Raw genomic sequence first — 26,860 nt, forward strand, 5'->3', positions numbered from 1 at the left:
ATAACAAAAAGTGTGATCTCAAGATCAAAAGCTACCTTTCTGCCAAATTAGTTGTTATCCCATCTAGTGGTTCTGGCTGCCTGCACATCTAGAGAGTTCACGGGAATTAACATGGGAAGCACACTTTTTTGCCCATACCCCCTCCCCCTCCCACACTTTTCTCACTCCCACTCGACAGATCATAACCAAAAAGTTCCATACACAACAAGGCCCTAGAGGGCACTGTTTTGGAAAATTTCATAAAGATTCATCAAAGTGCACCAAAGATACAGCTAAGTCAAAAAAATCCTAACTATAACTACCTACTGGTGACCACCGGTAGGTTTTATATATATATATATAGAGAGAGAGAGACAGAGAGAGAGACATAAATAATGTGTATATTTATGTTTATATTCAGTATTTATAGTTATAGTTATTTCAAGTAACTATAACCCGTGCCCTAGGGTAACTATAGCTCATGGCCCCACCATGCACAGTTTTGTCCTCAATAGTTTTACTGCAAATATTCCATTCATATTATCAATGATGTTTTAGTAGATGTCATCAGTGATGTGATATCTGGGGTAATTAGCAATGCATGACAAGGGCAAGAGTTATAGTTACCTTAGGGCACGAGTTAGAGTTACTTGAAATAATGGTAACTATAACTGCTGAATTTCTGTGCATTTAAAATGTGAGCCTAACTATAATGTCCCTGTAACCTTTAGTTTTTCTTTTTTATTCTATCGCCTAACTATAATGTATCCTGTAACTTTTGTTGTTTTCATTTAATTTCTATGGTTTTTTAAACGTAAAGTAATTTGAACTACTATACATTAATCCAATCAGGAAGTCTGTGCACAGCCGGGGGTGGCCTATGGCCAGGCTCTGCCATTAACCCCCTATATCCTCCCAAACTCCGTACCTCGCAGCTGGGGATGGCTGCAGGGCCTGGCTGCAGGGACCACATGGGCCCCTCTGGACCCCAGGGACCACCACCTCCCCTGGGCTTCATAATAAAAAAACACTTATGGTGAGGACACACTGCCCCCCACCCCCATCCCAGTCCCAAAAAACACCGTCTTCCTGGGATATCATTTAAAAAATATATGGGGCTGCACGGACCCCTCCTCTGGGCCCCTGAACCACCACTTTCCTGGCACTACTTAAAAAAATATTTATGAGAGAGGGCTGCTAGGACCCCCCATCCCAGGGCCTGGGGACCACCACCTCTTCGGGGCAAAATACTTTTATTGAAAGGGAGGGGGTCACATGGCCCCCTTCCCTAGGCTGATTTCGTACTCAGGAACCCCCTCCTTCGGGACCTGGTCACATGTTACTGGGTGCTTAGGGCACCCAGTGCAAACCTATGGGGACCACTTGGGAGCCTCAAGGCCCCTGTGGTCACAGTTGGCATTTCTCCAGCAAGCAGGGAGCTGCTTTACATAGCAGCTCCCTGCTTGTAGAAGCAATGTTTTCATCTATTTTCCTGTATGCATGTTTGGGTGCAGGGAAAGGGATTAAAACTCCGCTTTCAGCAAGTGGGAGCTGTTTGACAGCTCCTGCTTTCTGAAAGCGGAGTTGAAGCGGAGTTGCTCTCTGCCAAGCAAAAGCAAACACCTACTTCCCAAAGGTGGGCACCTCAGGAGGGAGCAGGAGAAGTCCCTGGGGGGTGGCGGTCCCTAGGGCCATGCATAGCTCAATGATGGGGCTGCACAGCCCTCTCCTTGATCTAAATTTTGCCCCAGTGATGTGGTGGTCCCTGGGGCAGAGGATCCCAATGGAACCCCTCCTTTAAACTTATTGTAGCCCCGCAGTCCGTAGGAACCCCCTGTTATCCAAAAAGTATTTTGTCCCCCGGGGAGGTGGTGTTCCTTAGGGCACGAGGGATCCACAGGATCCCCCCTATTACTCCAAAAGTATTTTGCCCCAGGAAGGTTGAAGTGTTGGCAGTGAATCAGATCTCAGCATAAGATCGGGAGTATTTGCGAAGCCTTTGTGCCTCCAGCTCTACAAATTCGTTTTTTTTACACCAAATAACAAAAAACACTCTTTCTGGACCAAGAGCTACCTTTTTGACAATTTTGGTGTAATTCTGTCCAGCAGTTTGCGCTGTAGTCATGTCTAAAATTCCTATGGGAATTAAAGTGGGAAATGCACTTTTTTGACACTCCCCCCCCTTTTTTCCGGCCCCCCGCTTTTTGGTTACCCCAAAGCTTTCCACGCACAACAAGATTCTCAGGCACTCTTTTGTCAGAACATTTTGTGAAGATTTGTCAAACGGTGCCAGAGATACAGCCAAGTCAAAAAATGCTTTTTCACTGGAAACTAGGTCATAGCTTTGACTATCTAATGGTGACCGCCAGTAGGATATATATATATAAGGAAGTATGTAAGGAAGTAATATATATATATATATATATATATACATATATATATATATATATATATCCACAAAGAAATGTTGTCCCAAGACGGAGGCGCACTCTCAACAGGTTTCATTTGTGTTTATTTTCAGATCCAGCAAAGCCGATAACAGACATGGAATTCCTTCTCTCCAGGCCAGACGTGTTTCGGGCATCCTTGCCCTTGTTCACAGGCCAAATGCGAGGCAAATCATTAAGTCAATTGCAGGCATATGATTCCTATACTCACTATGGTACAGCAGGAAAAGATTCTGAGAATGAAGCTATACCAAAAGTCTCCCTGAGATGGTTATTTCTGACAAGAATTATAGATTGACTATTCCAAAGTATGAGATGCACTCACTGTAACTGGTACAGACATGCTGCCCAAAAGCCTGGCTTTATGTATATAAGCTGGAGCTGCCGTACAGCATGTTGATCATCATTTAAACTTGGGCTTGCTTTGTTTCAGTAGCTAAATGGTTTACCCACATTGTGGAGCTACAGACTGTAATGAAAGGCAACCCAGTAGATCAGAAGATATGATTATTTGGTACCCCAGCTGGCTGAACCAGAGCAGAGCGTCCACACTCGTCCGTCTCCTCTCCAACTGCCCATCTGTAGATTGTAACACTTACAGACAGGGGTTCCAATCTGCACATGGCAATATTGCCTAGATGTGTAATCACTCAGATACATGCCAAAACTACACAGACAGTCCCTCCTTCCTTTATAGGATTAAACTGAAAGGCCCATGATGAAGCTCTGCTATGCTTCTCTACTGTTTAATGAATTCTACTCTAACTATCATCATGAGATTAGATGCAAGCTGCTGAAGAAGTTACCTCCATGACAAATGATAATTATAAACATCTGTCAAGCCTCTCAAATCCCTCACCAGAGATTGAGGAAGGTTGGCTGACAAACTAACTGCTACAATGTGTACAGGTGGTTACTCAGCCTTGTGCAAAAACAATAAGGTGAAGGATAAATGCTTGAATTGATGACAACCATTGACAATCACATGGGGATGCATCTGAATCCATTATTTTTCACCACCCATGCTACCTCAGTTTGGACCCAACCATATCCAAACCAACCTTGACCCTGCTCCAAAAGGAAACAGTGGAGGGTGCGAGTGGTGAGAGTAATAACGTGTAGAGATAGTAAAAGCTACCACACTACGCGTCCCTTTTGTTGGCTAGCCGCCTCTTGGATCAGCTAATGAGATGAGAAAGTTGGATGTCAACGACTGCATTCAGCACACTTCAGAATAGAGGGTGACCAATGTCTCATCTGGATTGTAGGACAAACTGTTTCTTTTTGCATTGCTTGCCTGCCTGCCTGTGAGAACCTGACAGACAAACACACAACACCAACGCCAAATTAAGTCCAGGTGAAACGTCCCACCATTGAATGCTCAATATGCTTGTGTACATTGCTGTGCTTCTCTTATATTGCCAGAATTAACTGCGTAACAGCTGCAGAGCAGTTGTAAATTTACGTCTCTATACTCCAAATCTGGTCTGCCGCCAGCCCCAAACACCTGCATTGTCAGACATCCTGCACTGCTGAGCTTAGTTGGGTTTTCTGTGCCCCCTCACCTCTCCCCCTATTACCCACCAGATATGCTGAGGTTAAGAGATGATGCCATCAGACGGAGTTCAGATTTTTCTGTCCAGGAACCTGACAACGTACACACAATGAAAAATAACCTAAGAATTGCTGACGGATGTCAGGGGTGGTTCTTCCTTAAGAGCACAGGAGCATTGTCCCACCTGCTGCGAGTGCAGCAGGCAAACATAAATAAAATGGAATAAGAATGCCATTTTATTTTCCCACCAGGTTGCGCTGTGTACAGCGTGAGTGTGAGGGGATGGGGTAGGGCTGAATCCTGCAATTGCAGAGACACTGCTGCCCCTATCGGTGCGCATGTCGGGTTGGCCAGCTGTCTAGCTACGGCCAACCCCACCTGCGCACTGTAGACCAAGCAATCCTGGGGCTGTCAAACAGCCAGGGAATTGCTGGCACAGGCTCCCACCCTCAAAATGAATGTTGTGTTAGTCTGCTCCCACCAATTCTGGAGCGGCTATCATGCTGAAAACAGCATGAGAGCTTCTCCAGGATTGGCTGGATTTGCGATACCACTGAGCAGTGAGAATCTCCTTCCATTCCTGCACATGGACGCCAAGGTTGGGGGGGGGCATATATGGTGAGTTTGGCACCATCACGCCCCCCATCTATTCCTACTGCAGGCTGGCACTGACAGATACCCACTATGTTTTTGGATCATACGAATTAAAACACCCACTTCTTCCTTTTAAGTTTAATCTAATGTTCTTTGGAGAAACACACCAAATACACACTTGATTTTTGGATCCTAAACGATGGAAACAAAATACAAATACCCTTGGATAATATGACTTTGCAAGTTTTTTTTTATTATTTATATAGACCTGATATTAATATAGTAACACACTGATAAGGATATTCACCAGCTTTGCAGTGAAACGAGACTCCCTTGTTGTTTCTCGATCCAAAGAGGTTGGTTCACAACACTCTTTGCTTAAGTAAGTCACACTTAGCTACTGAAAAAGTGTCACCTGCGACTGGAAACTGCAAATTCCGAATCAGGTTCTGCAGGATTACTCATTCACAGATGACATGTATGAATAAACTCCACCACGTGGGAAAGGTAGAATTAGTGTTTCCACAGTGGTTTATTTTGGCATTCCCAAACGTGTGCTGGCCAAGTTAATCCTTCTATAAATGTGAGAAATTGTCCCAAATACACCATTTTCAGAGTCTTTATGACAAGGCATTTCTTGACTTGAGAAAATGTTTGCCATGTGAAGAAAGAAATAAGAAAATGTGCATTTGCACAATGTACATAACCTAGTGCATGTGGATCGTCCGCTGTATGGACAGTCTGCAGGTTTAGGGTTAGGGGTAAGGTTGACAGACAGACATACACCAGAAAAGCTGCCGGAGGTCTCATTTTCACAGTAGGGTCTAGAAGGAGAGTAAGAATCAGAGAAATTAGAAAGAACTGTGCAACTCATAGGCATATGCCTGCAGTATTAGCCTTCACGTGAAAGTGATATTTAATTTATCGGTCGTAAAATGTTCTTTGATTCATTTGTAGCTGCACCTATATAGACTTTTGTCTAACTTAAGCAAAGCGCAAATTTTCAGATTAATTTGTAAAATGGATCGTTTGGCCCATTTCAGATTTAATCTCGGTAACAAAATTGTATGAGTGAGGCTTACTCACGTGTTTTCCATCAATGATTTCAGGGGAGAGCGTGGAAGAGAACGCCAATGTTGTGGTGAGGTTACTTATTCGTCGCCCAGAGTGTTTTGGCCCAGCTTTGAGAGGAGAAGGAGGCAATGGCCTGCTTGCTGCTATGGAAGAAGCCATACAGATATCACAAGATCCAACCAGGGACGGCCTGTCGCCAACAACTGGATCTGCCAAAACGCTGTAGGTCATTCTTTCATTTTTTGCGTTCCTAAGCTGCTCACATTTACTTGCGTTTTTTAAAAATGCTGCATCTTTCTGACTCATTACGAGAATTTGTTAAATAGTTCATTTCAGTTATATGTTTAAACATGTTTTAGGGTGGCATCGGACAGAGTAAGACCTGCGAATTTTAATAATTTTTAAACGGGTTTATATATATTTTATATTTAAATATTCAGACTTAAACTTTGTTGTTGTTAGACATGCATAAAATATGCTGCTTGTAAATGTAACATTGCATGGGTCCTTAAGAAAAACATCATTTATCCTCTGCTTGATCACAACACCTACTTATAATTTTCCTTTTCACTAGCAATAAGCAACAGCCAGAACCAGATATAAAAAGAACATCATAAAACACAGAAATACATTTAGAAGATGTTAGACCTGGCATCATTGCCATGGTTTCCCCTGACTTTTTTGCCTTCTGACCTGTTTTTCAGACTTCGTTTTTGCTGGCTTTAGGATTCAGTGCACTTTACCACTGCCGGCCAGTGTTAATGTGCAGGTGCTCTGTACTCCAAACATGGTAACATTGGTTTATCCACAACTGGCATATTTCATTTACTTTTAAGTCCCTAGTAAAGTGCACAGTATGTGCCCAGGGCCTGTAAATTAAATGCTACTGGGGAAGGCCTGCAGCACTGATTGTGCCACCCACTACAGTAGCCCTTCAAACATGTCTCAAGCCTGCCACTGCAGAGTCTGTGACCAGTTGTTAAACTTCCATTTTGACCTGTCAAGTAAACCCACTTGCCAGGCCAAACCTTCCCTTTTATTACGTATACACCACTCCTAATTGTAATTGTAATTGTAATTGTATTTTTATAGCGCTTACTACCCCTGGTGAGTCGTCAAAGCTCTTTACATTGAGTAGCACGCTACTCTGAAACCCAAAGAATTAGTGCTGGATTAGTGTAGGGAAATATAAGTATGCTATTAGTATAGGGAGGTGTGAGTTGATTTGAGCAGAGGACGTGAGTCTGTTAGTTGGATTGAACAGAGCAATGTAGGGATAGAAGAAGGAAGAATCCAGAAGTGTTAATTGGTAGATCATAGTAGTAAAATGAGGTTTGAGATGAGTGAAGGAGAGGTGGAGGAGGGAAGAGTCTGTGGAAAGGGATTAGGGAGATCATAGTAGTAAAATGAGGTTTGAGGTGAGTCAAAGGAGAGATACATGATGGAGAATTTAGTATGGTTGTTTGGGAGATCATAGTAGTAAACTGGGGTTTAGGGCGAGCCAGAAGGGGAAGAGGAGGAAAGAGTCTAGGAAGGGTTATTTTGGGGATCACAGTAATAGAATGGGTTTGAGATGAGTCAAAGAGTGGAGATAGAGGATAGATTGATGAAGTTATAGGATGATGCTGAGACAGAGTAAAAATTTCTCGAGAGTATTTTTTTCTCTTGTACTGTAGGACTAAAGTAATACATATGTAGATAAATGATTACATAGTAAGGGAATATATACTGTATGTAAGACATATAATATATTGAGATTTAAAGTTACCTTGTATAAACATAGACTTTCAAGCGTTGCAGTATTTGAAGTTAATTTATTTTTGTACCTATATAACAATATTTAATTTTCCCCCAATATTTCAGTAGTGAAACGCTTGTGGATAAATTGTTAAGATAATATTTACCTATTGTGATAGATAAAATAAAAACAGAGACTCATATGCATGTAATCAAACACATTATATAGAAACTATGCAATAACCTATGAACATGTTAGGCATAGAATAATATATGTATATATATATATATATACACAAATGCCTATATATCCATGTGTATATATACACATACATAAACATACATACATATGTACATTTAACCATAAGTAATATATACATTTTTTTAAAACAGGCCTAAAGAGTATATATATATATATATATATATATATATATATATATGTATATACATATATATATATATATATATATATATATATATATATATATATATCATAGTAGATAGAGATGATCCATGGTAGGAGCCATTGGCATAATCGAGTTTACACAGTACAAGAGAGAGTAGCCTGGACCTTGTGTAAAAATCCAAGGTGAGGGAAGCTACGTCACAGAGGTTTTATGGCGATGAAGCTTGATCTTGCTACTTTGTCCACTTGGGCATTCATTGTTAACTCGGAGTGGATGGTAATTCCAAGGTTTCTAACTTCCTTAGATAGTTTTGGAGGTGGTCCAAGATCGTCAGGCCAGGCGCATAATTTTTCCAGTCACCACATCTGAGTATTTCTGTTTTGGAAGCATTCGGTTTGAGAGGGCTCCATGTCATCCACTGATCAACGGCTCTAAAGCAACTGAAGATTTGTGAGTTTCCAATGTCTTCATCTGGCATTCCGACCGCGGCTGTAAAGCCGCGGTCGCCCAGCTGGGTCCGGCGGTTTCCTGCCGGATTACCCCCGGCTGGGAGAATCCTCCATGGCGGCGCTGCAAGCAGCGCCGCCATGGGGATTCCGACCCCCTTCCCGCCAGCCTGTTTCTGGCGGTTTTCACTGCCAGAAACAGGATGGCGGGAACGGGTGTCGTGGGGCCCCTGCACTGCCCATGCCACTGTCATGGGCAGTACAGGGGCCCCCTAACAGGGCCTCAGCATGAGGTTCACTGTCTGCATAGCAGACAGTGAAAATCGCGACGGGTGCAACTGCACCCGTCGCACCCCTGCAAAACCGCCGGCTCCATTCGGAGCCGGCTTCAATGTTGCAGGGCCTTTCCCGCTGGGCCGGCGGGCGCTCCCTTGGCGGGCGCCCGCCGGCCCAGCGGGAAAGTCTGAATGGCCTCCGCGGTCTTTTGACCACGGAGCGGCCAATTGGCGGTTCCCGCTTGGCGGGCGGCGGGGTAGGAATGACCCCCCTAGTCTGTGTTGTACAAAATTTCCATTTGCAAAAACGACCTGCAAGCTGCTCACTGAGGTTTTGAAAATGAAAAGGAATTTTACAAACCAATTTGCGTACTAATAATTTGGTTCACAAAATTCTGAATCGTTGTGGATTGCAATCCAATCCACCTCATTAATATTTTTGAGGTAATTCATAACTAGCATCCCAATATGATTGAATGTCATCACAGAGATGGTGGCCTGCTTGGGTCAGTAGACCCCATTGTCTGTGATTGCATCGTAAGTGAATTCAACCTTTTTTAATGCAGCATTTAAATGAGACTAGCGTGCATTTGAAAGGAAAAAACTTTTTTTATTTGCTTGGTTGAGAGTTGGCAGTGTTCCTGTGGTCCACTGAGTATCCCCAACTAATGTTTATTTTAACATTCACAAAAGAGAAGAGTTCCAAAGGGACCCCTTCACATTTATGAATAGGTTAACACTTCTTAGGTGATGATAGCATTTCAATGATTTTGATCTGATTTCAGTCCAAGAACTTTGCTAAATACCTTACCAAATCGCTATTTAGAAGGGCACCCTAAACATGTTCCTTTGAAAAAGCAGTTTGATATAGATTTCTCAACCCATTTTGCGGTTCGGAAATAAGTTACTGAATTGGAAAATGGGTTAAGTACATAACAAAAGCCATTTTGCAGTTAATTTTGCGATTTTCAGGTTTTGCAACTGCAAAATGACTTTGGACACTAGGATCCTAGGTCTTTGCCATTTTTGACAATTCATCATGTTGGATCATTTGAAACTCTAGCTAGAAGGCTGGCATTTTGGTCTCACAAGCACTTCTACTGTTGCCTTATTCATTCAATAGGTGTATGATTTTGAGCACTGCTTTCTCACTTATACATGGTGTCATTCTCACAAGCATTAGCAAAGCCAATAGGTCCTGCCTTAACATATAGGCAATAGACATCAAAAGGGCTACATCATTGTTACGCAGTGCTAACGGGATGAATCCTGAACATTTTTTTGTAATGGTGTGCAACTTATTCATACATTGTATGTTTCTCGAAGAGAACTTCAAAGGCAATTTTCTTTTTTACCCAAAAACAATATAGTCTTTAAAGTGCTGCTTTTAGATGGTCATTAGTTGAGAGATCCAACCACAGTCCAGTCTGACTGGCTGATTCTGTAATTGCTGCATTTTCAGCCATTTTTATGCCAGTCCATATTATGCTAAATTATAATAGATAAGCTGTGCCATTACCAAAGATCCCTCCAGGCTTTAGCCCCACCATTGTAGATACTCTTTTGGGATCTATTATACCATTACCAGTTTCTTGAAAGTTTATTTAAACTTTTTGGAACATATTGGCCTGAGGAAGGATACACCAGTATGTTGGCAGGAGACTGCATCTAACTCTACAACCAATCCAGTCGCTATTTAACCAACTTTAATATCCACATATCCAACATTAGACTTTAAACTGACCTCTCTTTCAGCATTTCTCTGTGGACATTCCTAAATGCAGGACTTTAGGTGTGAACCTGCAAAAACAAAGGCAGACTTGTAGGAGCGACTTACACTCAATTTAAGAACTGCTAGCTTGATTTACAAAGCAAACCTTTTCAAAGTCAGAAATCTGCTCACTCTGGAATACTCATACATTTGTACAAAATGGCAAACGTTTATGAGATTCACAAAGTTACTAAGGTATGCCTTTGGATATCAAACATTGTCATAGATTTCCGCGAGTACACCAATGTTCAAAATTTTAGCATGTAGAATTTCCAACAGGTGATAAAATAGGAATGTGTAAATGAGATGAAAATATAGATTTTCATTGCTTTTTTTCCTCCAGACAAAACTACATTTTCAGGACAAGAAGCTACCTGCAAACTGTTTAGTGCTCACAAACTGTGGCTTTTTTAGGTGTTGACTGCAAATGACACCCACGACTTTTTTGAAACACCCACACTCCTGCCTCTGAATTTATGTATGTGAAAACTCCAGCAGGTGGTGGATTTTCATATCCACAAGTGCCACTTGGAAAACAAAGTCCAGATTTGGTGTATCATGGTGTGGAATTTACTCCTGTGCAGTAAAAATCAATTTTACAAAACTGTTTGTGAATTGCACTCTGTAGGTCGGCCTTGATTCTAGGAACTAGTTTAGATTTGTGGGCAGGTGTCCACTAACTTCCTAGGTCTTCCCATTTCATATTGGATGCTATAAAGCATCTGCAAATGCTTCAGTATTATCTATGCTAAAACTAAGCACATATTAGAGTGGTTTTATTTCATCAACCAATAAACTTATGGACATAGCTGTCAGTGATGCAGTGGCCATGCAACTGAACCAGCTTGGATCATATCTTCAATTATTGACTCCAATGAATCTTTCTTTCTCTGTTCCGAAGGGTGAAGAGACTCACATCAAATTAATGAAGGTCAATTGCAGTGCAACGAAATAGTCACACATACAATCTCTGAGACCAACTTAAAGTTTCAAAGGGTTTATTACAAACTCAAAGTCAAACTTACATAAATGAGCCTCAAACCCATGGTATAGCTATACAGAATCTCTAGAAGAAGAGTTAAAACGTTGCACAATATTGAATCAAATTAGCATATGGAATACCAATATCTCAATAGCGACAATGCAGAAAATCAAGAAAAGCATTTGATGTTTAAAATCCGAAATCAAATTCTCCTGCCTAACTATTGAATCTAGGGGCCACATGTATGTCACTTTTTTTTGGGGTTGCAAATAGCCTGATTCACAGAACTGGGCTGTCTGCGATCAAAACAAAGCATTTTCCTATGTACAAAACCCTATTTTGGGATTTAGTAACCTTTTACCAAACCCAAAATGGATTTGCGACTCACTATTTGGAAGGGGATGTGTCAAGAATGTCCTTTCCTAATAGTGACTGTTAAGAGAGGTGTGTGAAGCATAGAGCCGCCAGCTCTATAAGAATTGAGGTCTATACCCCAAATAGGTCCGCTCTGTTTAAGGGAATAAAGAGGTCTGAACCCTTTTGCTAATTAAACCACACTGAAATCTCGATCCCTCGCAAGATGACATCACTTTCAAACTCTTCTTCTGAAGAACAAAGTCATAAATTAAATGAATAATTGATAACAGTATCTGCTTTAGGCTTCTTCTATGTGGCCTTGGTGCAGCCTCACACTCAGGAATTTCGAAACGATAACTGCCAATTCAGGTTACTACTTCCATCCTTGTAACACTTCTCTCAGACTATCTTATCTCTCACGCACAATAGGCCCCTTATTAGTCTTAGCACCTGCAGCTTTAGAAGAACATGCAGAAAGTAAAATTTACATTGAAATTAAAACACAAGAAAAATGTGGGCCTTCATGCCGGCCAAGCTAAGTATGCACAAGTACAATTAGAATTAAATAGTTTCTGTATGTCTTATTATATTGAATATAAAATGATTATAAAGAATAATAGTGCTTAAAATACTATAGCATAAATATTTTTATATGATTAAATGTGTTATACATAAAACATTATTTTCATTTGTGCACTTTACTTGTATGAAATTTGGTGCACTATGTTTAAATGGGAAACATTTTCACGTATGCAGAAAAACAACCACCCCTTCATTTCATGTTTTAAAAGACACAATGGGACAGCCAGGTTATCCTATGTCAACCCTCCTGATGATGACTTTTAGAGTCATCATAAACCTACTTCATTCTTGAATAAGACTTTCTAAAGCCATGTTGTTTTAAACAACTTTCACCTAGATTCCTCGAAATGTTTCATAACATCATAATATTTACACTGATTATCTTCCATATCAACTTCTGCTCTCTTTCTCTTCCTTCGTTTCAGAATCCTCATTCTCTGGAAGATTTCATATCCAACCAACAGAACTATTCCCACAGTTGAAATAATCAACAATGGTCTCAACACAAAGCCTACAGTTCTGCTTCCTAAATTTCCAAACTGCCTGCCTATAGCAGAAAATCAATTTCTAATTGCTTCCAATGTATCAGTCGCTTCCAGCTCTTTCAAATCCTTTGTCAACCCAGAAATATTATGGATATATTTCGGCAAATCCTTACTTTTATCTGAAATATAGGTACAACATTGTTAGACCTTCAGCATCTTACAGACTTTGCCCTCTTTTGCGAGCAACAATTCTAAAGCAAGCTGATTTTGCAAAACCATAGATCTTATTTCTTCCATCTCAGTGTCTACGAACAATGAATTTGCAGTGCTAGTAGCTAATTTATTCATTATTGTGGACAACTTCTAATCTTCAGGTCATTTAGAATCACTTCTACTGACGAAATCAATGCACCAAAGACATCCCTACTATTACAACACAACTTGCTCCTTGTCTAGTTGTAGCTTTCATCCTCCATACAGGCTCTTCAAGGTGCTCCACATGATAAATCTTTGGAAACACTATTGCTAGATAACACATACCATGCCAACCTTTCGCCAACTTAAAATATGCATGCTGTTCACAAATAAAATACACTCCAGGATTCACAAGTTCACTTCCATCGAAGAAGAAATCACTCTTTCCGCTGACATCAAAAACATGCTCACAATCATTTTTTCCTATAAACAATGGATCTATATAGCTCTGATCAATGTGTATGCACAACTTTCTGGCAAATCCCCCTGTCCTTTATGTTCTATTTCCTCTTTCTTCCATTTGTGTTGTTCTCTAAAATCCTTATCTGTTTTGGATTTGGCATCTAATTTCCTCCTCTGGTCTTCTGCCAAATTTTGAAATTTCTTTTCTGTCTCAGCCATTGAACTAGTTAAATTATGGCTATGTGCAAATGCAGTGTATAAAGGTTTCAGTGATGCAAAATATGTCCCTGTAATTTCTGCACCTTTAAAATAAGGCTTTTTATTCAGATACTTTGGCAAGGGAACTTGTGGTAGCACTAAGTTTGAAAATAAATATTGAAAGCATCCCTCATTATAAAGAATACTCAATAGTAAACTACAAGAAATACCATATGTCAGTGGAATATGATGATAAGTGATACTCTCTGATGCAGACTGTGTACAGACATAAGAATCCCTTGCATCCATTGTATGAATATATTCCTATAGCAATTTAAAATATACATTAGCTGTATAATCTCCCCTAGACTCATCCAGATGTGATGCTTTTTCATTAAACATATAGTGATTTTTACCCTTAGGGCTAAAAGTCAACAGGGAAACATTAGGGCATAACTACTTATCTTCAGAACGTGTAGAAATAAATTCTGATTAGCAATACTACTAGTATTATTAAGAAAATGAGCAGCAAAGCACCTACTATGTATTTACATCTAACTTTCTGATTTGACTCCATTACATTTTTAATATTTGATGTATTATGAAATAAACACAGCGAGTTCAAAAAGTCTGTTTATCAGCAAAATACAAAGTTTGGGGACTTCCCTAGCACTACTCTGTGTTCTTCTAATTGACAACCCTCTTTCTTCTTCTACTGGGGCCTAGGAAGTCTTCCATATCCCTTATCCTAATCAATGTAAATTTCTCTAATGTGCAAGCAGACTTAGCTCATAGATGACAGCGAAAATTCAAAATACGGTTCGACCACAATGTTCAGTCCATAGAGTTTTAGCCAAACTTGTATACTGATCCCAATATTTCACTAACTATTGATCTGCGGCTGTGTCATTTGCAAAGTAGGTCCACTCTGGAGAAGAATACCTATTGGACCCATTTCACAGGGGTGTTAGATAATTCTCTCTCCTCCCTTTTTGATTTGTGATTGCGAGAGTGAATGCGCATCACCTCAGTCCTCACTCTCCCCCGTGTTTTAACCTTGACCTAGGCTCTGTCTCAATTAATAAAATTAGTGGTTAGGTCGCAGGGTTCTCGAGCCAATTTTAATTTCTATTCTTTTTGCTCTCCTGTTTGTGGTGTGCTCATAGATGGTGCACTATTTGCCATTACTCTCTGGTTTGGGTACTCGATTACTGAAAAAAGATCTCCGGCAAAGAACCTCCTTTTGGGGTGCCTGTCAGACATTGCAGAGCCGGTCTGACAATGAGCTTGCCCAATGATGAAGCATGACATCCGAGTGGATGTGTGAGGGCACTTTGCTCCTAAAAAGAGGACTGTCCTGTGGCCCTACATTCTACTTATTTTTCTTGTTCTTGGAATAGTGTACTTAGATTCAATTAGAAGAATACCTACTACTACTAGTCACTCTTGTCCTTTTCGACCTTCTCAGTGTCACACCCTCATCTTCACTTTTGCTCAAGTCAGAGTTTCTGTCCCGTCTGCTTTTGTCAATGGCACACGTTCTTTAGGCATGCTCACTTTTTCCCATTCTTGTCTTCTGGGCCAACGGTCTCCAGCGTCCATGCTTACTTCCAGCACTTGTTCCTTCTCCGGGATCTGAGTCTGACTCATTCACCACTAGACAGAAGTCTATTGTTTCAAACTCATGTTGATCCTAACAGCGTGATTAACCTGTCCCTGTTGTTTCTCTCATATAACTGGTTCTTCTGGAACAGGCGCTGTCGTATCAAGGGGACATTCAACTTGGCAAGTATGGGAAGTGTTTATCCAGTTGGGGAGACATCCACACTTCACAGCAGTCATTGTAACCAGGATCACCTGGTATGGCCCACACCAACAGGGTTCTAGACATGTTTTCCTAACGTGCTTCTTCACCAATATCCAGTTGCTGGGACTGAGGTCAAAGCACTGTTATTGTTGAGAGGGGGTTGTGACTGCTCCAACCTGATGAGACAAAGAACACACTACATCAGCTAGTCCCTTGCAAGAATGTAGGACCATATCATCTGTCATATTCACAAGTGCATTCGCAGGAGTTGCAGGCAGACTCATCGCCCTCCCCATTAGTATTTTGTGGGGGATAGTCTTTTGATCAGGTACACTCCAAAGACTCAGCAACACAAGGGGTAAAGCATCACTCCATTTCAAACATGTCGAAACACACACTTCTGCCAGTGTTGATGTCAGTGTGCTATTCATCTGCACAACAAGCCCCAAAGCCATAGGTCTGTAGCTGCATTGCAGTCTCTGTTCCATTTGCAATGCTATGCACAACAATTTCAGGACCTCATTGTTAAAATGAGTTCCTCGATCTGATTCAAAAGAAGTTGGAAACCCAAATCTGGGGTGAGTCCCCTCAACAATAATTTGGCTACAGTAAATTTCTCCTAGTTGGCCAACAAGAAAAGATTCATACAATGATCAAAACATACCTCAATCTATTGAACACAGGCATCTAAAACAAATCTGTCTTTGTCCTATTGAAAGGCCCTCCTGACCTACCTATGTGAATCAATGTGACTGCAGTTCTTTTTCCAACATTGTTCTCTTGACCCCTGTACCCCTGTGACATAATGCCTCAGCCATCACTCTGAATTTCAGATTCAACTAGGTCTGCATAAACACACTCACCATTGCATCTCTACCAATATGGGCTGGGCCATGAAAATGTCTAGCTATAGGAGGTAAGAAGCTGTTTGGTAACACTGGTCATCCATCTATTGAAACTTACATTTTATCATCTCTTTTGACACAACCTGCTCTAACCCAACTCTGTTGTTTCTTCTCTGACACTTCCTCTTGAAGCCTTTTCACCTCTCCCAGGTATCAACTGTTGTCAACAAGATGTTAAAGTTAGTCTTATCCATTCTCTTGTTTGTGAATTCACCATTAAATGTTCAAACATTATGAGCATAATACTTGGCAACCTTGTTGACGTACCTATTGCCCAGAGTCACATGATCATCTACTGAACGGTGGGCAGGGCACTTAACCACTGCAACTTGTTCAGGTAATTGTAGTGCGTCAAGAAGGTTTCTCACTTGTTCGCCATTCTGTATCAGGGATATAGAGGATGTCATAAAGCCTCCCTGAGACCACAGTTGTCCAAAGTCATAAACAACACCAAAGCTGTATTGACTATTGATAAAGAGTGTCACTTTCAATTGATCAGAAATACAACATGCTCTAGTAAGAGCAGTCAACACAGCCACTTGGGCAGAGAACATTCTTTAAAGCTAGGAAGCTTCAACAACTCCAGAAAGTGTACAGACAGTAAAGGCTGCCCCTAAACTTCTACCACTGTTTCTCAAAATAAACAATCAACATAAAGGACATAATCGGAATTAGGTAATGGTTCATCTTGTAAATCTGGTCTCGGCTTGGCGTACAGTTCAGTAACATCAAGACAGTTGTGCTTCTCTTCACAATCTTCATTGGTTCCTTGATCTACTATTGGCAACAGAGTAGCAGAATTCAGAATCCCACAACACTTTATTGTCACATTCGCTGCAGTCAAAATCACTTGCACATATTTAGTCAGTCGACTACTTGTCAAATGCTGTGTTCTGGTTCTAGTCAGCAAAAGTTCTAACGAATGGGGCACGTATACAGTTAATCGGTGACCCATAAAAATATTTTCATGCATCTCTATACTAGTGCTGACCGCAGCTACCGATTTTACATCCAGGAAATGCAGCAGCAACAGGAACTAATGTGGCCAAAAAATATGCCACTGGTCTCTTAGCATTTCTCTGCAGTTGAGTCATCACTGAGGAGCACAGCCCTCCTGTTCACTGCAAAAAAGTGCAAAAAATGTATTATAATTGGGCATCCCCAAAGCTGGGGCACGACAGAGGGCAATTCTCTCAGCTCTAGGAACGTGTCAAGGCAGTTGTTTTCCCATGGTACATGATGAGATGCATCCTTATTTGTCAGCTCTGTTAAGGCTTGGCTACCAGGGAAATGTTGGATATCCAGTGTCTACAGTAGTCTACAGTTCCCAAAATCATTCTGACTTCCCTCTGTGTAGGTGGTGGACTCATTTTCAATGTGGCTGAAATCCTCTCTTGTGGCACCTTTCTCACGTCTTTTTCAATGTGATGTCTAAGATATTTGTGACGATATTGTAATTTTCCTGGGGATACCTTATGGCTATTCTCAGCCAGGTGGTTCATTAATGCAGTGGTATCCTGTTTGCATGCCTTTTGAGTATTCCACGCCACCATTAGGTCGTCGATGTATTGGATCAGGACTGAATTGCAAGGCATGACCAAAGATTCCATTTTTTTCTTTAGAATCTGATTAAAGATTAAGAGAGATTCAGTATACCCTTTAGGAACTCAGCACCATGCCAAAACCCTGTTTCCAAGCCGATAGTCATAGAGGAATTGGCTATCCGCGTGCAACGGTGTGGAAAAGGAGGCCTCACACAAATTAATGAACGTGAACCACTCAGCCTTACATGGAATTCAAAACAATATTACAGATGGATTCGGTACCACGGGGCAACAAGGAAGAGCAATTTTGTTTATTTTCCTAAGGTCCTGTATTATTCTGTACTTACCATTTGGATTCTACAGTCCCATAATAGGAGAGTTGCAAAGGCACCCCATTATCTCCTTCAGCATTCCCTTTTGTATCATGGAGTCGGTTAAAGGAGTTATTCCAGCAATCGTTTCAGGGGTTAAATGATAGTGTGGGGTTCTCAGGAATTCAGCACGAGGTTTAACAGTTATTCAGATGGGTTCTACATCTTTAATCAGTCTGCTATATTTTCTTGAGAAATCCCACACTTCATGATTGACAGTTTCTCTCAAATCTGGAGGCAAATTGTCAACTGTTAACAAAGTCAATAACGTTTAACGAGATTCATTTCTTGATACTTTAAAGAAAGCATCTTCATCCCCCGTCTGGAGTACAAAAGATGGCACAATTTAACTTTGTAAGCAAGTCTCTTCCCAAAAGGTTCACTGGGATGTGGTCACACAATATAATCCTGTGCTTGTCTTCAAAGAATCTCATTTTCACAATGATTGGGGCACTTTCTTTAGCTGTCATTTGCTTATTTTCTTCACCAATAATTGGGATTGTTTTTCCCAAGAGGGGTAGATTTTGAACTTTTACAGTTCTTAGAGTAGAATGGGTAGCACCAGTGTCAACCGCAAAATGACACAGGTCACCATCCACTTCACTATCTTTGAATGGTCTACTCCAAGTACGCAATCTTCCTTCCCTCTCACGCACCGTCAGGCTGGCTGATCAAAGCCATCTCCATCATCAAAGAGTATTGTTGGAATGGGCTAATATCCTAATTCAAACTCTGAGTCGACCCAACAGCATTTCGCTGTGGCATCACGACATTGGAGCTTGGGGCACATTAAAATTGTTGGCTCCTGTGTCTTTGAACACCCTGCACCTGATTAGAAGTATTATTCTGGCAAGGCACATACCCTGTGCATTGGATCTGATTAGCTGGATTCAAACAACATTTCTGCTTCTAGTGTCCCAGCTTATTGCAGATGTGACGAGGAGTTGATCTTTTTAGACTATTTACATCAATTCTGGTACCAGGGTCTATAAGGACTCTTCAACCTCTACCCTGCACTGGATTTTGTGGTTGCTGATATACACTTTGCATTGTGCCTGCATTTTTTACAACTAGGGGCTTCTGGCTAGTTCTCTGAGCTGCTTTCATTTGAGCGACCATCAACCTTTCCTTCAGTTTTTTCTGCTTCATCTCTATCTCATCATGGCAGTGTTTTGCACAGCTCAAAGTTTTGTCAATATACTACATTCTGCCAACAAATCAAATGTTGCTGTATCATCATGCTCCTTCCTTGTCTCAACCCTGTCACAAACCTCAACACAAAATGTGTCATAACCTTAGCCTTTAAGTTCTCCATACCACTATACTATTTGGATGTCTGTAACAACCTTTCATTGTAAGCATGGGCCGACTCATTTGACTCTTAAGTAGTCCTGTCAATCTTAACAGAATCAACACCTTGTGGAGGCACCTTCCCTTTCAGGAATTTCATGACCTCCTGATATTTATGTATTAACAACAGCGACAGACCCTTGGTTATTGTATTTCTAGTTGGTTCCAACTCAGGCCATCGCAATCAGTCCACAAATCACTCGGAACAACGATGTCAAATTACATATACAAATCAACCCACATCTGCAAGATTTTCACAAACCTTTCGATCTGTTGATACCATTTGGTATTCTCTTGCAATTTTGGAAAATCATTGGTATATGATGCAAGATCACTTTTGCTCCATGGCACGTGAACATACCTTCCACCAGGCACTTCTATCAAAGGAAAGGCTGTAACTCCTCTCTCTGCTCCACCTGGAGGCGGCTCTCCCAGAGGCTTGTTTACCTCCTTCTTCTTTGCTCTTTTAGTCTCCCACTTATCTGATTCATTCCATTTCCTAATGTTCTGGATTAGTTCTTTGATCTGAGGTTTCAAGCCTGGGGTTCTCATATCAGCAATGTCTTTTTCACTGAAACACACCTGATAGCTCCTTTGCAGAGCGTTAGTTTTATTTAAATCTACCTCATAATGTTCAGCCAATTCTGTATCATGAACATGACCCTTTGTTTATTAAACTAGGTTATGCTCTCTCACAGCCAACATCAGTAAGGAACACACTGCAACCTATGTGTTTGCTAATCTTCCCTGAGTGCAGCACCTTACAACTGAAGTTTATGTTATGCATTTTATTTTATTTTTTAGGCACAGTAGGATTACATTTTTTCCCATGTCCATAGCATGTTGAACGAGGCCAGGATTCGAGCCATGTTTCCAATAGTGCAAATTCTGGAAGTCTAACCACTAGCCAACATACTTTCCCTCTCATTTTTCTCTGTACATACCTTGCACCGTGGGGCTGCACGTGGTTTGATTTTGGGACACATGGCATCCTTCCAAACCCATGAGCCGATGCTTGTGCACGACCAGCACGACCCAAGGCTATACTCATGCATTTCTATGTGCAGCTCGCATTCTTTAGTATAAAAGTAAGCATCGTTTTACTTTACTTTCAAAAAAACACCATCATAATTTACTTAGAATGTTTTGCTGAGAGGCCAGAGATTTCGGCTTTGCCTTAATGGTTTGCAATTACGTATCAAGTTTGGCATTTACAACAATGCTGTTTTCCCGAGGCGTGCAATTAGTGACCTTTTTAAAATCACCTGCCAGGCGTTGATATTGCAGTCTGTCACACACTTCAGGCTGCAGATACCTGAATCGCTGAGCCTCTCTTTTCACCCTAACACTGGCAGTAATTAGTTCGAACAGAGCTGCAGTGCCTCCGAGGCCACGCAGGTGCACAGAAACGCGAAGTCTCAATACATTCTAGCGCAATCAAGCCCTGGAAACAGAAGTACACTTACTTTACATTTTTTATGGTTAAGGGGACAATGGAACTGTCTATATAAAACTTCAAACTGCAAACCTTTGCTCAAGTTAAAATGAGTTGGCCATACGTCTCTCGTTTATTTTCTGTTAATCTTTTGATTTCAGCGTCCAGAGACATTGATTGTTGTAGAGTATGCTAATTGTGTTTTGTTATTAATTATTTTTAATGTTTTGGGTGCTTTTCTATCCCAATGCTCGACGAAATTTCAATATCACTTGACTGCACATCTCTTCCACTTTCCCATTCAGTATCTTAATACTGGACTGAGTAATTATTCGAATTATTTTCCAGAAATTACCTTTGGTGCCGATTTGTACAAATTTCTGTTTAGATGCTGCTGCACCAGTGGTCGTATTAAGTAAATCAGAATATGTGCCAAATAATTAGGCACCTGTGCCAAGCCATTTTGTACCAACATTTGCACTTTATGACTAGTGAAAATTGTTAATTTATACTGATTATTCCGTGCAAATATTAGTGCGAAATTGTACTGCACAAGCCCAAAATGACATACAAGCCATGTTTAGATAATTGCTCAAAGGTCTGTTCCTGCTTCTTTCCTGCTCACTACTGTGAAACGTTCATATTGTACTTGACGTATTTTTTCAATATGCCTACATGACTTCAACTTCTCTTGAGTGAAAAACCTGCATAAATGTCAGGAAGATTTTGTTCACATTAACTATAAGTGGTGATGGGGAGGTGAGTGTAAACTGAAAACCCGAGAGTAGCCCTGGGAGGCTCTCACTTGAACAGCCCTGGCTGGCTGCACATTGCACAGCTTGGGATGTGTGCCACTCGAGCATCCCTGCAAGATGTGTACATAGGGTGTGCTGTGGTGCCTGCAAGTGACAGTCTTGGTAAATGCAGCACTAGGAGTTCTTTTTCACATTTAGAAATGGTGATAAGCAGTAATGTGGACTGGCCAAGAACCAGAAGGAGAGCAGGCCCAAAAATGCCAAAGTAACTCAAACTTTCTACAAGAAGAAGTCTATGTTCGTGAAGAAAGTGGAGGTGAAAACAATCAGATGAGAGGTAAAACCCCTTATTCAGTACTACTGCTTGGTTTCTCCTATTAGCACCAGAGATCTGAGAGGGGTCAGTCTGATGGATTCCGCTTCAAGGAGGTCTATAATTTGGTGTCTTGGACAACTAGGGACCGTCATACCTGTTTTTGATATCTGAAGGTCAATTGCAGGATTAGGTGCCAGTATGCTAACCTTAGGTTTCGGCCTTGATTTTAACGTGTAGCTGTACTTTGAAGGAAGCCTCCTAGTTTGTTCTATTAGGCCTTGTCAATGGTGCAGAGTAGTTTACATTAAACCTGTGCTTCCACCATCTTTCACAAGCTTGCAAACAGAGAACCACCGTGTCAATCTGCAGGCTTTGCAGTTTGTCAGTGTCATATTTAGGAATCCTCTATCACAACATTGCAGTCACTCATCCTTTCCCATTACTAGAGTTCTGTTGTGTGCCACCCAGTGATTGGTTTTCATTGCGATGTTCCTGACGCAAAACAGGTTGATGCCTCAAATAACCTACAATATGAATAATACTTAATGATTCTATCCAGAAATTTCAGTTTAAGGGACGTGTTTCTTTTGGATTTAAACTCAACAACAACTGTAATTGTCTAATGATGACTAACTACGCATCTACACATTTTCGCCTAATACGCTCCTAATTTCACACCATATATAACAGATGAGGTTGCAAATAAGTCATTTAATGGGTATCACTGATATTAGTAGAAATATTATTGGCAATGGTGCCTGCTGCTATGCACCTCTTGAAACGTCTTTAATGCACCTTTATGTAGCAAGCATAGTACATGACAAGCCCTGTGCCATGCATGCCGTTCTAGAAAACATAGGCATTTCTGAAAGCTATGCTCTTTGCGCTTAGCAAACATGGATTTTTTACAACCCAAGCACATTACACCCATCCTTCATGTATGAAGCAGGTGTGGGTCACTGCCGAACCCACTGCCCTGTAACCTTACAAATAGGCACGCCTTATGGCCACATATTTAGAATGCACAGAGAATGCTATAGCCCATGTCAAGTGCACACAACATGGAGCACGCTCAGATGTTTTGTCCTATATCATTAATTGCCCCTATACTTAATGTGCACTAGCTGTATGCCATGTCCAGTATGCTTTGAGAGCCCGTTTATTGCAGGTTCAAGGCATATCCAATCTCCATGCCATTGAGTGCTATATGTAAGAAATGTTACAGTCCATGTCTTCTTTGCCTTGGGTCCTGTACGGCACACTGATTTTATATGTGATCTCGTTTCCTTTGTAATTTTTATATGATCTGTGATGTCATGAGCAGTACAAACAGGGGGACACGGTTGCCCAGTTAACCATAACTGGAGATTTTCAGTGACTGTTATATTTTCGATCCTATTCACAATGCCTTTCATTTGAAGTTTTACTCGTAGTCAGGAAGGATTATGCTAACGCTGGTTTGTTTGTGATTCTATGATTAAGATATGCCTATGTATATTTCCAAGTAATGTGTGATAAGTTTAGCGTCTGCCAGCAAAGCACATTTTCCAATGGCACTTACAAGTGAACCGTGCAAAAATACTTTGCCTTTGAATACAGTTTCAATCAATCAATCAATCAAAGTATTTTTAAAGCACTTTACTCACCCATGAGGGTCTCAAGGCGCTGGAGGGGGGGCTGCTACTGTTCGAACAGCCAAGTCTTGAGGTGTCTCCTTAAGGTAAGTAGGTCCTGTGTCTGTTGCAGGTGGGTGGGAAGAGTGTTCCACGTTTTGGTGGTGAGGTGGGAGAACGATCTGCCACTGGCGGTCGTTCTGTGGATGCGTAGGACTGTCAAGAGGGCAAGGTCAGCGGAGCGAAGCTGTCGGGTCGGGGAGTAGAAGGAGAGCCGTCTGTTGAGGTATTCTGGTCCGGTGTTGTGCAGTGCCTTGTGAGCATGGGTGAGGAGTTTGAACGTGATTCTCTTGTTGACGGGGAGCCAATGCAGGTCTCTCAGGTGGGCTTGATGTGGCTGTGGCGGGGATGTCCAGGAAGAGCCGTGCGGAGGCGTTCTGTATGTGTTGCAGTCTTTCCAGGTGCTTGCCCATGGTTCCTGCATAGAGGGCGTTGCCATAGTCCAGTCTGCTGCTTACGAGGGCTTGGGTGACCGTCATTCTGGCTCAAGTGGGGATCCATTTGTAGATCTTTCGAAGCATGTGGAGGGTGTTGAAGCAGGATGAGGAGATGGTGTTGACTTGCTGAGTCATTGATAGCGATGAGTCCAGGATCAATCCTAGGTTGCGTGCGTGGTCGGTGGGTGTCGGTGTGGTTCCCAATGTGGCAGGCCACCAGGAGTCATCCCAGATTGAGGGGGAGTAGCTGAGGATCAGGACCTCAGTTTTGTCAGAATTCAGTTTCAGGCAGCTGTTCTTCATCCATTCAGCGATTGCCTTCATTCCTTCGTAGAGGATGGTTTTGGCGGTGACGGGCTCCTTGGTGAGGGAGAAGATCAGCTGGGTGCCATCGACATATGAGACGATGTTGAGGTTGTGAGATTGGACGATGTTTGCGAGCGGAGCAATGTAGACGTTAAAGAGGGTCAGGCTGAGGGAAGATCCCTGGGGTACGCCGCAGATGATATTGGTGGCTTCAGAGTGAAATGGAGGGAGGCGGAGTCTCTGGGTTCTGCCAGTGAGGAAGGAAGTGATCCAGTCCAGGGCTCTGTCGTGGATCCCTACATCACTGAGGCGTGTGGTAGGGTGTGGTGGCAGATGTTGTTGAACACGGCTGAGAGGTCCAGGAGGATGAGGGCTGCGGTTTCGCCGTTGTCAAGTATGGTCCTTATACCATCGTGGCAGTGATGAGGGTGGTTTCCGTGCTCTGGTTCCTGCGGAATCCGGATTGGGACGGGTCCCGAGTGTTGTTCTCCTCGAGGAAGTGGGTCAGTTGTTTGTTGACAATTTTCTCGATTACTTTTGCCGGGAAGGGGAGCAGGGAGATGGGCCGTAAGTTCTTGAGGTCCTTTGGGTCCGCCTTGGGTTTCATTAGGAGGGTATTGATCTCGGCATGTTTCCAGCTCTCCGGGAAGGTGGCGGTCTCAAAGGAACTGTTGATGATCTTCCTGGAGTTGGGGTGCGATGACAGGGTTCGCTTTTTTGAAGATGTGGTGAGGGCAGGGGTCGGATGGTGAGCTGGAGTGGATAGTGTTCATGATTTTGATGGTGTTGTTGTCGTTGACATGGGTCCAGGATAGCAGGAGGCTGGTGTGGCTGGGGGGCGGTGAGTCTGTGGTGTCGGTGGTTGACGGGGGGTCTGGGTATTGAAGCTGTCATGGATGTCTGCTATCTTGTGGTAGAAGAAGGTGGCTAGGGAGTCGCAGAGGTCTTGTGATGGCGGGATGTCATTGATGTTGGAGCCGGAGTTGGAGAGTTTCTTCACAATGTTGCAGAGCTCCTTGTAGCTGTGTGCGTTGTTGTCAATGCGTTCTTTGAAGGCGTTTCTTTTGGCAGTTCGGATGAGTTGGTAGTGTCTCCTGATGGCGTTCTTGAAGGCTGTGTGGTTGTCCGGTGTCGGTTCTTGGCGCCACTTTTTCTTGAGTCTTTGCCATGTTTGCTTGGATTCTTGGAGGCTGGCGATGAACCAGAAGGCCTTTCTGTCGTTGCGTCTGTTAAAAGGTTTCTTGATCAGGGCAAGATTGTTGGCACAGTCGTCGATCCATTGCCAGATGTGGGCTGCTGTGTCGTTGGTGTCGATAAGTGGGTTCCGGGAGTGGGTGGTGATCAGCTGGTCTTTTGTGACCTTGTTCCATCTGCGGTGGGGAATCCACTGCGGGTGATGGTGTGTTGTGGGTTTCTCGAAGGAGAAGTGGATGCAGCGGTGGTTGGTCCAATGGAGTTCGGTGGTGTGGCTGAAGGAGACGTGTTTGCTGGCGGAGAAAATGGGGTTGAGCGTGTGACCTGCAGAGTGGGTGGGTTTCGAGACAAGCTGATTGAGGCCGATGTTGGCGAGGTTGTCGAGCAGGGTGGTGAAGTTGTTTTTGTTGGTGTTCTTGAGGTGGAAGTTCAGGTCCCTGAGGAATATGTAGTCTGTGGATGCGAGGGCATGTATGCTGATGACGTCGTAGATGGAGTCGCTGAACTGCTGTCGGAGTCCATGGTGTCTGTAGACAAGGTTTCCTCTGAGGGTGGTGTTTGGATTGGTGTGAATCTGGAAGTGCAGGTGTTCGGCGGCGCTGAGGGTGTCTTCACTTTTGTGCTGATCGTGATACTGAGGGTATTCGTGTGGACGATGGCGATGCCTCCTCCTGGTCTGTTGGTGTGGTCCCTACGGATGATGTAGCCGTCCGGGATGGCTATGACTATGTCAGGCGCCCGAGGAGGGGTTCATCTAGGTCTCTGTCAGGAAGGTGACTTCTGGGGAAGCTGAGTCGAGTGGGTTCCAGAGTTCGATGGCATGTTTGTGGACAGAGCGGGTGTTGAGTAGTATGCACCTGAGATGGTTGCGTCCTGCCTTGGCGGGTGGGTCACCAGTGTGGAGGCTGGTGAAGGTGCAGTTCCGGCAAGAGAAGGGGCCGCGGGTGAGCTGCAGGGTGACTCGATGGCAGGTGGGTGAGCGGCGGGTGTTGAGCGTCTGGAGGGTGGTGGCGTTGTAACGAAGTTGAGTGTTGCGGCGGTGGGGGTCGAGAACCAGGGGTTCTGGCTCTGGGCATGGCCCAGGTGCGGACAGACACAGACAGGCTTGCCTTAGGTGTGCCTTCGGTGTGCCAGCGGCCGCCATTAAGTAGGTGGGGGGGAGGAGAGAAAAGCTGGTAGGTGGGAGCAGGGGCAAAAAATGGTGCGAAAAAAGTGGGAGGG

The 26,860-nt window shown here is 42.6% G+C and overlaps 1 protein-coding gene across 1 annotated transcript in view; it reads left to right on the forward strand.

Annotated features, from left to right (window-relative positions):
- RYR2 (ryanodine receptor 2) overlaps positions 1-26,860 on the forward strand; it is a 2,714,825-nt gene that overhangs the window by 1,704,478 nt on the left and 983,487 nt on the right. The window contains exon 45 of the mRNA XM_069234403.1: positions 5,685-5,871. Within this exon, the coding sequence (XP_069090504.1) occupies positions 5,685-5,871 (187 nt within the window). The remainder of the gene's footprint in view (positions 1-5,684; positions 5,872-26,860) is intronic.

Source organism: Pleurodeles waltl, chromosome 5 (genome assembly GCF_031143425.1).
Source record: "Pleurodeles waltl isolate 20211129_DDA chromosome 5, aPleWal1.hap1.20221129, whole genome shotgun sequence".
In the NCBI taxonomy this organism is placed as follows: domain Eukaryota; kingdom Metazoa; phylum Chordata; class Amphibia; order Caudata; family Salamandridae; genus Pleurodeles; species Pleurodeles waltl.